The following is a 14,894-nucleotide window of genomic DNA, read 5'->3' as shown; positions in this document are numbered from 1 at the left end:
CCTACAAGGCATTAGGAACTCGAGACGCACTTTTTTTAGTTGAAGGTACCTCGTGCCTGCCTACCTGAGTGAGCTTGTCGCTGTTGGAGCAGAAGTTAAGCGTGTTGTTGGTGACCATGTCAGCACCGAAGACGATCGTCAGGGTCTTGTCTTCCAAGGGAATGTCCGGGGCTCCCATGAAACAGGTTTCTCGCAATTTCCCATCCTAGGTAACCAAACAACGCAGAGGGAGAGAGAGACAGAAATCATCAGGAAATGTGAGCACTGGACAATATCTGTTTACTCCAACCTTCAAAACTTCAGAAAGATGATTAAAAAAACATGACTAATGCAGAGCACTGCAACTAAGAAGAACAATAATCAGACTTCTTAAAAAGGGCACTTGCAAAAAACGGTGCAGTTGTAAAAAGCAAGGCATCACAAGTCTGGTCACAAGTCACCCTGTTTCAAGTCAAGTCACAGTCTCCTCAAGCTGTGACCATGGATCTCCTTGCACTCCTACTTTTCTCACAGTTGATCCACTGTTGCTTAAGCGATGGACGTGAATAAAGCTTTGTTGTCTGTGATGCAAGAGATACCGAAAGCCTCTTCTCACTCTAAAGAACTGGTACAATTCTGCTGTAAAGTGTAACACAATCTTTCTTTCTCGTTTCTACGTTTCAAACCTTGTGAGTCTGCAACCCAAAGTGGGATTTTCATACAGAATGCAACAGACCCGCACGTACAGCTCAGCAGCCATCCATGAGGTGCTTGCTTTTAAAAGCACACAAGCACAAACCCTTTGTGAATCTATTATAATGGCTGTTATTCATGAGGGAAGCAACTTTTGATCTTGTTCCCTGAATCGGTTTCATAAATAAATTGCAAACTGTTAAATGGGATGATACTACACAATTTTATGACTGGCATGCATTCCAAGTCTTCCTTTCATTATTGGGAAGAATCTGACTTGAAACACGAAAGTATGTTTGATAACGATGTTGAAATTGTTGAGAGTAGACAGGAACCACTTTGTCACAAATTTCATTGTCTTGCTTTCATTTCTTCTCTCAGTTTGCCAACATGAAGAGCAACCTCACTTTCTATTTGGGTACCTGATGAATCAAGTCTATTGACCGAAAGTAACCACAGAAAAACAGGAAAAACAAGATGGCTGCTTCATGCAAATAGTCAATACAGACAGATTCAATTTCTGAGTAATTTAGCTTCACTTTCTAATCAACTGGAGTTGAACAAAGCAATTAACAGGACGGGAATCAATTTTCCATTCAACCAAACATTTATACTGATATTTTCTACCTTCTTCAATGTACTGCAGATGATGTAAGCTGATGAGAAAAAATACTTTGCACCAGCTGTCGAAAGTGAGGTATGCTGTTTGAAAATCTACGGGTGTGCAGCTGCTTAATTGCAAAATCATGATGTGTAACCAGGCAACCAGCCTGTGGACTACAGTTTCTATTCATGTGTTATCTGGAAATCCTCACATGTGGAGTGGTATTGTTGGGTCATTCCAACGTCAATGAGCTGTACAAGCTCGTGGAACGAAAAACAAGGGACAACCACAGAAAACCCCAAAATATGACGTGATCAATTCCAAGATTAATCTTCTTTTCTCCAATGTCATTAATTTTATAGAGGGGGATTTTTTTATCACCTCCATTTGTATTTCGAGAAAAACAACAGGATACAATGCTTGAGTAACACCATTTCATTTGTCTTCAACATAAAATATAAATGCCACTCAATACCAAGCTCATCTGAGCATGACAGAGAACATCTCTCAAAACTGAAAACAATACCATTTTTACTTACACTGGATGGCTTTCAACTCTACAAATTGCCTACATGTACATGTATATACACGCACAGTATGTACAAATGTAAACATGGTTGTCATCCTCGTAGAGTTACAGTTTTTAAAGTTGCAGGTATCAGCATGCCCTTTCCTGTATTCCCGATTTAGCAAGTATCTCTTTCCTTGAAATTTAAAAAATGCAACGACAAAGTTCCCCGATTTGTATTCCTCATGTCTTTTCCAAGCTGGCTTCCTTTGTGTAGCCAAATTTCCCCAGGGTACTGATTTCTAACTTTTATAACCAGAATGTTTTAATCTCAGTGGACTTGTACTACCTTTACAATTCCAGATGAAAATAACTGCTGCCCAGGAAAAGTGCTAGAGGGAAATCAAAACCCAAAATAAAACCCCAAAGGGTGCATTATGTTGAGGAATGTAGAATGCATAATATTTAGAGGACTGAGGAGGCAATTTTTCTGATTCCTCGATACAATGGCTCAGCATGGGGGCAACATTCAATTCAAGTTGCCAAAAAAACCCAACACCCCATTAGTTTAACGCACGAGCCAACTAGTGTGTTGTAGTGCTGTAGAATGTAGTAGTTCATTGTGTGCAGTATGAACAAATATTGTATGACTCCATATTAATCAATCATGCTTATCAGAAGTCAATGTATTTCTATATTTAACTTTGTCGACTGACAATCCCAAGAGGCAGACCTGAGTTATCTTTCTTATTAAGAGGAGAATGCTTGTTATCTTGAGAGTATCTTTCCACACTGGGGTTTTGTGTCCAACGTAGCTGGCATTATCTGCTGCCCAGCTGCCCATCCCCCCATGCCTGTTATGCTGCCATGTTTGGCGATGCACAAAGATCTCTCAAACAGAGCTTCAGGAGGTTCTACAATGCAAGGCAGCCAAGAAGAATCTTCAAGATAAAAGCAAGGAATGAACAGCCAGTCAGAGATTGGGGGGGGGGCGATGACGCGGTTGACTCAAAGCCACAGAGGTTGACCTGTGAGAAATTTTCATGGGGGGGGGGAATTTTACTGGGAAAAAATGATAATACAAGTCCCTGGCTGTGGACAATAAAAATAAAAAACACTGTGAGCAGGGATATGTAGAAAGCTATTTGACGCTCAGGGCAGTCTGAGACTTCACACAATATGCGTAAATGTTTAAAGCCGCATGTGCTCTAATGTTTAAAGCCTTCCTGTTTCAAGAGTTAAATGCATCTACTGTTGAGTAGAAAGAAGAGAATTTGCATCACACCTTTTAGAGGGAGGGTCCATGAGAGAAGTCCATGGGGAACCCATCCTTGCCATTAATTACACGACAAGTGTTTATGTTTACCTACAGGCACCTACATGTAGTGTGGACATTTCTTAGTGATCATGTACCGGTACTTGAGAAAACTCGGTGAAAACACTTATTTTTCTTGCACTGTGAACACTCTATTTGGCTAGATTTTTGTGGATAGTCTTCTTGGCTGTTCCTCTTCCTTTTGCCACTGATAACACTCACTCCAAAATGTCTCCAGAATTGTTTTCTAGGACATAAGAAACCTTGTGGGGACCTGGCTTAGTCCACACAAAGTTTGTGCAACCATTAAGAAGACCTTATCTTGTTCACAGGTTCACACTACCAGTGCGCATGTAGGTACAAGTATGTACATGTACATGTAATGTTGGTACACTGGTTCCCACACCATGATTGAAGCCAGAATTACTGCTGTCAAGGTGAGTGAAGTACACACATCTGATTCATTTTAATGCATGCATCAACCCATTATAAGCCTAAATTCTCAGAGGGGGGATTAGATGGGAAAATTGCTCAGAAATAGGAACTCTTCAATCCACCTCCGAATACATCAAGGTCATGTGAGCCATCATATCACGAACTTGAAATATGCCCCATTTAGCTAACATCCTTTTTAACACTTCCAGCACTTAGGAAAATTGGATCTCTCTTCAGCGAGAGAACTGACTTCACATCTGTGTCTTTTGCATAATTGGAGAAGCTCCACTCTTCCACATATCAATTAGGTGCAGTAAAAATGGTCGGAAAGTCATGTCACTATCCTCTTTCCTGTCACAAAGTTCAAATGGGCATTGGCAGTAGCTAGGAAGCAACCTGTGATGCACTAGCTGCACTAGAGGGATAGAAAATATTCTTGAGCAGTGGTTTCGTGCAAAGGAAACCGGAGATAAGCACCAGCCTAAACCAAATTGGCTGGGATCACACTCTGCTCTGCTAGCATCCAAGTCCTGATGTTGGGATTAAAACTGAATTTATTAACCCTAACAATCCTGTTATTAAGGTTAACATTCACTGAACTTGTTTTCTGTCCTAGTGGTACTTCAGCGAATAAACAAGGGCCCTGCATCACTGACCCTGCAGCTGATCGCCCAATTCACATGCATTAACGGGTAATAAGAAATGTTTTCAAGCTCCATGCAAATGCTACCCTGTGAACCAGCCTTCTAGAAATTGCCATCCAAGTCCCCTCACCCACACACCTCTATGATAATCTCTTGGAAATCTTTCCCACATGGCAATAAATCTGACTAAATAGATGATAGTTTGCAGGAAAAAAAGCCAAGAGATTACAATGGGGCATTCGTTGCCACCACAAACAAATTATAAGGAGACAGACCACAAAAACATCTTGTTAGGCAATTCTAAGAATTTGTATCCGCTGATTTCAACAACCTGTCTCATTCCCACTTGAAAAATCTTCGGTCCATTGCTGACATGTACATGTACGTGAATGTGGGATCTGGTGTTAAGTTTGTAATTTACTGAAAGAGACAGGCTTGTGCAGATCTTAATGGGTCAGTGTCTGTTCATGGACATTGTCAGGAAGGATACATAAATTTCTTCTAATGGGATGGGGGAAAATAAAGTGCTCCTCAATGCAAGACTGAAAAACCAGCAAAATAGAGACTGGAAAGATGAACTGTCCATTGGTTACTTTCACACCCTTGCCCCTTGTCAAGTTTCTGTCCCCTTTTTCTTTGTAAGGGACCCCTTGATGTTTCTGTTCAGAATTTCAGAATTCAGTCAAGTCAAGACTTTGTTCGGCCAAATGCATTATCGAAAGAACACACAGATTTTCTGCCAAAGTTCAGCCCAAAACGTGGTGCTTAAAAGATCATTACATTCTGCTTTTTTTCTTTTTTGAAAAAGGTAACTGAGGAAAGTTCAAGCAAATGCCCAGAGGACAAAAACGTAGACCCAAGAGAGTGTCACATAATTATACTAAGAGTACATGTATAGAGTACCGAAGTGAATACGTCACGCGCACAATTAGTGTGTAAAAGACATTAGCACGGGAACCAGTGTGTGAACCAACACGGGCGCGTACTCCATTCGTTTGCACTGCACTTTCTGGTTCACAGTGACGTCACACTTCAGTACTCTATACTAGTACTTGAATAGACTGTTGGTATACATGTACATGTACATATATATACATGTACGTACATAGCGCTAATTATGGTAGTATCGTTTCTTACATATTCACTTTGTGAAATTAGGTTTTGCTCTTAATTCACAAAATAAAGCACAATATACCAAGTGCTGTCTGAAAAAATAAGGAAAGGGTTTGTGAAAACAATTTACAAAGTCACTTAGGCGGGACTCGAACCCACACACTTTTGCTTACTAGTCTTGATGTTTTAATTTGACCATCACGTTTCCTGATATTCGACACAACTTTTTCACTTGAAGATATGAGTTCTGGTACTCTTTCTCCCTTAACCAGTGCAATTCACAGCCACCTGCCCATCTAGGATGATACGGGACACCCATTTTCATTTGGAAAAGTACCGTATGCAATAAACAGAAAAAATGTGTGATGGCCGCCCTTAATAACTAACTGCAAGCAATGCCTACACTTTCATTTTCTCTTGGTGCCTTGCAGTCCTTGTTGAGACAAATAAAGTCATGATGACTGCCAGCTCAACACTGGTAATGAGGGAACAGACGACCATTAGGCCAATGAAATTTGACTTATTGTTTCTCGTCAGGGGTTTTTCAAATTTCGATGCTCTTTTCTTTCATTATTCATTATTTTCGATCACGAAAAAGTAATACCCTTTTCACATGCGGAAGACCTGTGTGGCTCCATCACTTGTGTGTGTTGTGTGTGTTGGTCCGATGCTGTTTGACTGTTGGATTGCGGCTTGTGTGGTTGTTGATTCTGCTGAAGTAAAGCTCAATGCATGAAAGCAAAGCTGAGCTGGTTCCCACCAAGCCGCGCCCATGCAAAAAAACGTGTGATGGAAATGTGCTAACCAGTCTTTATGTCCTGATCGATTAAAACTACATCAGTGTCGTACACATGCAGCCATACAGCTGAAGGGCAAAAAAAAAAAATCGATGTTGCAAGAGGATTTCTGAAAGTGATTTCACAGAATTCGGTCTCTTGTTTATGTATTTATTTTCTGTGCTCACAAGTTCCTGCATCCATCCATCTGGATGCATCATGGACGCTTACAACACGATACACAGACATTGCTGGCCAGTTTGCCGTCGTGATTACCTGACTGGCATTGTGTGATTTGTCTGTAATTCTTGTGAATTGTCAACTGCAGAAATTTTTACATATTCTGACATGTTCTTATCACAGTTTGAGACAATTTTTGGAAGCTTTCATCCCCATTCATGCTATTACATCAGCACAAAAACTTGACCAACCAAAATTGCAACCAACCGATACTATTTTTGAGAGGCATGTAATCAGAAGCAGAAGTGGCCTAAACAGTGAATGAGAATAGTGTGCACATGCGGTATCACGCCGTACCTTGCGCTATGCTATACCCGTAAGTACCCACCAGTCTACATGTACTCTGTTTGAGGCGTTCATGGTTGCTCATCACCCCATCGTGCGAGCATCAAAAACACAAGTCAAAACACATCCACAACGACTCAGTTTTTGCGATCTTGTATTTATTATCATGAAAAACGTTATATATTTTGATCTAAGTTTTAACAGATTTTTTTACTAGCCCAACAGGCAACCAAGGAACCAAGTTTAGGTAGCCCGGAGCATTTTTGCTAGAATTTGTACACTGGGCTAGTACTATTTCAAGGCCAGTCCAGGTTTTGGTGTTCTGATGACTGGGAATGCTGGAACATAACTTTCAATGTGGAGAATTTGATTTTCTGTAAAGTTTCACCATTTTTTTCACCCAAAATATTGAATAACATTTCTTGATGTTTGGCCAAAATCACATGCAGGCGCTGACGAGAAACAAAAAATCACTACCCTTATATGGTTCTGCGGGCTAAAAAGGTGTGCACTCTTTTATATGTAAAGCACGGTGGTACTGTCCCCATCCACCCCAAACATACACACCCCCGCATACCGGTACCTTAGCTGATCAAAGATTCGCCTAGGCTTCCTCCTAAACGAGGCAAGTCAGAAAGAGGGGATGATATCACTGCTTTGTGGTTTGCTGTGATATTGTCACTCTTTCGATGAATCACGGATGGCGAGGATATACCACCATGTGTGTCTACGCGTACACAACCAAGACAGAGATGGGGAAAAGGATCTGAACCATCGTGGGGGGGGGGAAGAACCGAGGGGCAGGAAACCAGCTGAGAGGGTCACTGCAATGTCCTTCCTCTTGAAGCTGCTGTGGACTGGAATACAGGAAACTGTGGACATAATACCCAAACTGACACTTTTATGGTCTTCACTTCCCCTGTGAAACAATAGGCTGTATTGTCCAGGAAAAACTGTCAGGAGCTGTTTGCTTTGAAACCATATCGAAAGTACCTAATTTAATCCAAGATACTGTTGACAACTGTCAAAGTCTGGATTTAGTCTCAAGAGTAGACTCAGCGGGTTAGACTCGAGGTCTTAGCATCTAAGGCTAAAAAACTGACTGTTTCACAACAAATATGTAAACAAAATGGAAAGAATCTTTGGCAAAAATAGGTAACTTTAAACATCTGGACATCAGACTGAAAAACAGACTCAAGCCTACATCTACCGGGAGACTTTTGTGCACTTGTCATGAAACCACGCACCAAAGAAATAAATCCTAAAAAAATATGAGCAGCACATACACTGACACGTTATCGTTATTCATTGGTTTATTTAGGCAGTTTGCTTGACTTGTTCGTCAAACGTGAGAAATAATGCACCATGGACTCAAAGTGCATATCACACAGGGCTCCAGGATGTCTGTAGGCTGCCTTATGACTTCAGTCTGCACACTCCTTGGCTCCCTGATCGCAACTGGTAGAGTTGGACGGTAAGTTTCCAATTTTTGGCAAACTTAGGTGTCGGTCCCCCCTCTTTCTTAAACTAATACCACACTCCTCTTAAAGGAACAAGGAAGTCAACATTTGTAAAACCCATTTCAATTCACAATTACATTAATTTAAATATATTTCATATGAAATAAAAGCAGAAATAGTTCACAAGAAGTATCTTTATGTTTATTTGCCACCCCAAAAGTGACCCTCCTTTTTGGAGTTTGAAAATGGGGCGTGGCTCGTGACGTAGACTGAGGCACCGAAATTCACCAAGAGACTTGATGGTCTGGACCTGACAACCACATCAGGACACAAGACTAACTGCCGAGCGTAAGACAATGCTGCGTCGCGTCACACGTGTACTGTACATGTACGGACTGTACCGTACACAACATAGTGCTCATGCACATGTTAAATCGCTTGATCTGGAGAAAAGCATATACTGCAGTGAAGGGCCCTCGATTGACCGCATTCATGACATACATCTCAGAACGGAGTACAGAAGAGGTGGGTGCAAAAGTTACAGGCTTTTGAGGGTACTTCAACACTCTCTGGCCTCACACCTCAACTGTAAATGTTCCCATCTATGGAACAACAACAACCACAGTTATCCACTCAAAACTGCAAGTGACTGTCCCACAAATGCAGCTCTTCAACCAGAAATCAGTTCAAGATAAGCATCCTTTTAAGCTGGCAACACCGCATGCAGGCATGAGGCAAAAGAAGAATACAGAGAGAAAAGACCAACTCAACCAAGATTTTGATTGGGTTTATAATTACCTTGGGGACATTTGCATATTTGCCGTATCTTGTGTCACGAAGGCTGGTCAGTTCCAGGCAATCTGTCTCCTACAGGGAAGAAATCAGATGAGAAGAAAAGTTATTACAGGGTGAAAAAAAGGAGAGAATTTAAAGCATGTGATCCGTAAACCAGATAAGGAAACAGATGAAAGATCCTTACATTTGGGATATAAATTCCCTACTTTTTTTAGGGCACATGGCTCTCGGCAACTTTGAATCTTACATTAAGCCAGCGACGAACATTATACAGCTGGTTCAAATAATTAGTAGAATGAAAATAGTTATTCAGAGAGAACTTCTATGCACACTGCACATGAATAACCCAGCCCGAGGACACACCATTAGTGCAACAACACAAAGCTGACGCACAAGTCAAATGCATGCTAAGAGATATGTGTGCTCATTTACAGCCCTGCAGGGGCCAATTTCATAGAGCTGCTTAAGCACAAAATCTGCTTAAGCACAAAAAAATCTTGCTTAAAAAATTAAGGCTACCTGCTTAAAATCTATTCGATTGTCAGGCTAACCAAATGACAGGTGAGTACCATTCCAAACCAATATACATGTACATCACATGGAATTTTGGCTGGTAACCTGATTTGTCAAGCAAGGTTTTTTCATGCTTAAGCAAATTCTGTGCTTAAGCAGCTCTATGAACTGGCCCCAGTCTGCTGTTCTGCTCCATGCAGGAACAAGAGATAGTATATTTTTTACTCCAGAGCAACCTCACTTTGGTACCAAAGCATTGCATGCTCACTCATCGTCATGGGCACTGGGTGTAGGAGGGGCAGATCATGAACAACAACTTTCCGCTGAAATGTACTGTTTCTTTGCATGTGCGCCAAACCTTTTCCTACCAGCCTGTCTCTTCTTTGGTAGGCAGGGGATCAGTGTTCTACATGTAGCTACTGCTAGGACCATTTTAGAGCCAGGTCAATTTTTGGATTGTGAAGCGTAGCGAGCGCAGTGAGTGGAGCTCTCACAGCTCATAGCTGGACTGGATTTGTGCCCTATATTGATACCTCTGTTCGGCTGGTCTTGAGCCAAGACTTTGAACATGTGCAAACTGCCTTGGGGGAGGCTACATTACATCCCATAATTTCGGGTCTCGTAACAATGCTAGCTAGACATTCTCAATGCTTTCTGATGCTTGAAATATGATCAAATTGGTACATTTTCAGTAATATTTCACTTCATTTTTAAAAGTAAAACCGGGCTGGGCGGCACAGCCAATTTGAACCCGAGAGCCGGGCAGAAATTTGCAGTACCGGGTGGTGCCGCCCGGCGCCGCCCACCGTGGCTAGAACACTGGAGGGGATAACTCTAGTCTCAGCTGACTGGTCGCAGAGGAATTTTCTCATGTGTGTACAACATGCGTGCAAAAACTTGTACCCTGGCAGACCTGGCTTTCAAATCCTAGTTGCAGGAATAGTACGTAGTAAAAGCACTCACAATAACTGTATGTAACTGATGTGAATTTGTTCACATATTACGACGGCTGATGGTCAGACGTGGGAGCTACACGCATACATAGCCATGTAAGTCCAGTAAAGGCTGTTGCAAAAACTAACATTGTGGAATTTAGTCCACCTGCAACCTAGTCCGCAGGACTGTTTTCGTGCAGAGACCTGGGAGGGAAGTTCTAAATATGTGTAATAAAAATTTTTTTTAAAGAAAACTAAAAAAATATACAAACATCCAAAATTCACACAAGCACCCCCGTTTATTACCGATCTCCCTGCCAACAAAACCTAAAATTATATCCTGCATTATGCTGTGCAACCATCCCTGGAGCACAGGTGTAATATACGCATAGTGTACAGCCCCGAGGACTGAACACACCGCTTCATGATTATTTCATACACGCACCGCTACGCAGCTAAACTACATTATGACTTTATTGATTGACTGCAATCTAGCAGTGAGGATACATGCACTCCTCCCTGTGCCAGGCCCTTTTCCTTGACATTTTGGCTTTTCAATGGGACCCCGTCAAGTCATCAGCAATTAAACTGTCGCATCTGATTCTGTGATGCATTAACTCGGAGTCTATTCAATAAGGCAGCGAAGACAATGTGCAATTATCGCCTACCCAATTGTGTACTGAGAGGATCATGAGCAAGGTCAAATATGGGCAAATGGGTGAAACAGGGTTCAGTCACAGCACAGGCCTTGGTCTGTTGGTAATGCACAGCCATAACGCTCTTCCCAAAGCTACTTCCCTCTGTATATTCAGTGATGCTAACTTATGTCTATCAACATGATGAACAGGTCTTACGTCTAGAATTTGACGCTTGTTGCCACTCAGACTCATGGGTGAGATTATCAAATGAAAAGAAACTCCCCCTTTCAAGGGGACAACTCAAGACATTTAATACTGTAGCTAACAAGGCATGAGCTTTCTCTCAAATGGCCATCATTAAATATGCGTACTGGTAGATCTTACACACTTTATTTTCAGTACAAAGTGAAAAAGTAGCATGGCGAAACCTAAATAATTAAAACTCTAAAAATCCAGATTTTCTGAGTTGAAAATCCTGAAATCCAGAGGAAACCTGAGAAATCATGCCCCTAATGGTGACAATTACAGAAACAGACTGAACCAACACCTAAATGCCATGTGTCTACAACCTACACAGGGCTATACTTGTTTGTGTGCACTGATATAAAAGTTATGCATCCCCTTGCATAATTTTACATCAAGCTCTGTACATGTAGTTACAGGGACTACGCACACGGTGAAACAAACAATGGTCAACTACATAACACGTACATGTACCCGGTAAATGCTGTAGGAACCACAAAATGTTATGCGACAAATGTTTGCCTGTCCTAACAAATGAAATGGTCCCCCCTATGCATTATCAGCCCTGGCACATGTGACATGTTTGCTGCACCGGAACTGTAAATACACACTGGTATGCGCACTCCAGTACTAATACGGTCCCGTGTGAAACGCTGTTTTCAAAATGTTCCCATTTCAACATGAATCACTCTCCTGGACTGAAATTTCTTCATTAAAAGTTTCTCCTTTTTGAGCGATTTCCAAATACCAGTTTCGTGAAATCTTTGTGGAGACCTATATACCTTTGGAAATTCCCCGTGGAGACCTACATGTATTCAACCCGTTCTCCGGAGTCTCCACAAGGCACCGTATTTCGAAGCATTTGAACAAAGCCACGTCTCCACAAGGATACAAATTTGGGAATGCTTGGTTGTAAAGTGTGTCCTCCTATTCCACACTCCACACTGAGCGGTATCATGAAAAAAAGTCATTTGCAAACAATCTCCACACCTCCTGAGCACTTCTATCCACCAAAGATATTGCATGTATTTAACTCACTTGAGTCCACCACCTGGCTCTTGATGTTCAGCATGAATTTATTTTGCTCCTTTGTGTACTTTTTCTGTCCACCCTTTGGCACTTTGTTTTTGCATAGCTTGGCATAAATACTGGATGTTGGTGTAATTATCTTTCACAGAAATTTCCGGATGCAGAAATGGGTTTAAGAGCTCCTTCTGTACCTAAAATTAGTCTCCGTAAACCATCAGCCACTCGTCGGTTGACAACAGTCAACCAGGAAAAGATTGCTTGTACAAGAGGCGTGTTACAGAACTTGAAGTGGGTAATTACCCTCGTTTTGGCAGGCTGGCACATTGAACATGACTGACTGTGACTTGGGGGTTCTGTACTATGTACCTGGCCTTGTTCTCGATCATGTCACATGTAGGAGTGTTCTCCATCAATCCAATTACCCCAGCTGCTACAGTTCAGGATAGGCACTTGTTAATTAATTAAAATTCAATCTACGCTGGGACAAGATTTGCTGTGATCTTGTACTGCCTCCAATTCCTGAAATTGGAACATTCTCTTAAATTGATTGTTGGGGAGAATGTTATTTGATTGTTGTTTTGATTTATCTTTTCATGCAAGGGTCACCGATCCATACATCTACGTCTTTCTTTCAAAAATCCTTGAGTGGAATTTGTTTTTCTCATGGATATATTTCTTAGTTCTTCTTTTCCACTACACTTTGATGTCTGTTAAATTTGAATTGAGGTTGAGCAACCCTGTTTAGAGTTTTATTCAACAAACTCAGCAAAATGTAATGGAAATCCTTACAATTTACTTTACAATCCCGGCTGAGCACAAAAAATTCCCAGATACACATACACGTAAACACAAGTTACCCAGTGTCTGAATGAACAAAAGGCTGCAGTGCAGTGGAAAGGATAAAAATGAAAAATGAAAAATCCACTGAGGGCATAATTCTTGAAAATGACCTTCAACCAACTTTACATCAAGCACTTCTATACAAACTCCAATACACTTTTATTGTGCACACTGCTCTGCAGTCCATGGCAATCACTCACACATACATGTACATGTACATGTACTGGTATGCCTATTGCCATTGGTGGTTTTCACAGTCCAGTAATCATGGTAATTTGGTTTTCCCTTCACCTACATGTATTCATAATGCTGTATACTCAGTGATGTCCAAGGACTTGTGAGAATAATCTACAACCTTAGTAATCAGGTGGGGCTCTAACCCACCTCGGGCTTAATAGTGCAGATGGAGTCTCACTAATCAACCATCAAGACTGATGGGTCCGCTGGCCGGTTTGTGTCGTGCGTATAAGCAGAGGGTAGACCTGTTTTTCCCCTTTCCTGTCGGTCCTAACTATTACGTATAGTATGCTGAAGCTTTGATTTAGCAGCAGCAACATTTAAGTAAAGGCTAGTGCATACCCAGATGTACATGTACATGTGGGCCTGTGCGTACAGGTAGGTGTGGTTCTCTGTATGTGAATGGGGTCTCAAACATGCCCACAATGAACAGGTGGCCAAAAAGACACCAGGGTAATGCACGTACACATAGCAACCCACTCGTATTGCTATTTGCAATCTTTCTCTGGACAGTGGACCAAAAAAAATACAGTAGACAGCAGGCTGATTTTCCTTTCATGGATGTTCCAACCTGGTCACAACTACACGTACAGGTACATGTGTAGTGTACATGTACATGTACGTGTACATGTATGAGTGATCAGGCAGTCTGGACTACAGTGACTATACAACCAGAAAAAAAGTCAAGGTAGTGGATCCACAATGCAGCCAGATCGCCTCGGACTTGACCTCAAATACTTGCACTAAAAAGTACATGCATGTGCAGGTACAAAGTGTGTTACAATGCCTGACCATGAACCCTGAGATCCGGTAAAAATGAAATCTTAAACCCGTCCTAAATTGATCCTGGCTGGCGTAAATTTCACATCTGCACAGCTCCAACCATGGGTGCGGTGTTTTGTTACAATTAAATGAAAGATACCAGAAAACAACTGTTTGGACATGTAAACTTATATCATATCAAGTGCATTATCATTACACAAAGTTGAATTGTTGATTGTAAAGATAATGAGCTTGGTATCCTTGATGTTTATGAATTTTAAGTCTTTTTTTGATCAAGCATCATTTTTTAAACAAGCTTGTAAAATACCTGTAAATATAAGCTCGCAAAAACAGTTCCAGAAGCCTGCCAAGGCAGACCATGTGTTGAGCTTGAACTTTGCCCTGCCATCACTATGACCTGCTGTGGCTGTAAATGTTGCTCTGCGACCGAGTGTTGAAAATTGTGAGATTGCAGAAAAATATAAGATTGCAGTGAGAAGTACCGTACCCCATCATATTGTTCAAATAACTCAGCGTTATCAACTGGCTCTATACCAGAAGGTGGCCCCTATATCTTTCAATTTTCAAAATGCCAACATTTCCTGCCAAAATAATACTGTCCACAAGAGGTCCAAGCTGTTTGTGTACCCATGACTTTGGGTACTGTGAAGGGGACGCAATGGGGAGCTTCCCCCTCCCCTCCCTCCCTGGGAAATTAAAAGGGAAGGGGAGCCTCGGGGCAAAAGAGATGAAAGGGGATGAAATATCACCAATTTTCCTTTTAAAAAACCTTCTGGTTAATGGTTAATTAGTTCATTGCAAAATGAGTGCTTTGTTCCCGCCCCTCATA

The 14,894-nt window shown here is 41.5% G+C and overlaps 1 protein-coding gene across 29 annotated transcripts in view; it reads right to left on the bottom strand.

The window, feature by feature from the left end:
• LOC110979269 (1-phosphatidylinositol 4,5-bisphosphate phosphodiesterase beta-1-like) overlaps positions 1-14,894 on the bottom strand; it is a 107,822-nt gene that overhangs the window by 70,870 nt on the left and 22,058 nt on the right. For all 29 annotated transcript variants that reach the window (XM_087145325.1, XM_087145330.1, XM_022234904.2 and 26 more), the window contains exons 3-4: positions 8,851-8,919; positions 65-205 (exon numbers count right to left, since the gene is read on the bottom strand). In XM_087145325.1, the coding sequence (XP_087001451.1) occupies positions 65-205; positions 8,851-8,919 (210 nt within the window). The remainder of the gene's footprint in view (positions 1-64; positions 206-8,850; positions 8,920-14,894) is intronic.

This window comes from Acanthaster planci, linkage group LG01 (assembly GCF_054643075.1).
Source record: "Acanthaster planci isolate LZ-2023a linkage group LG01, COTS_SCS, whole genome shotgun sequence".
NCBI lineage: Eukaryota > Metazoa > Echinodermata > Asteroidea > Valvatida > Acanthasteridae > Acanthaster > Acanthaster planci.
Note: the sequence above shows the minus strand (reverse complement) of the source record. Positions and strands in the feature narration are given on the sequence as shown.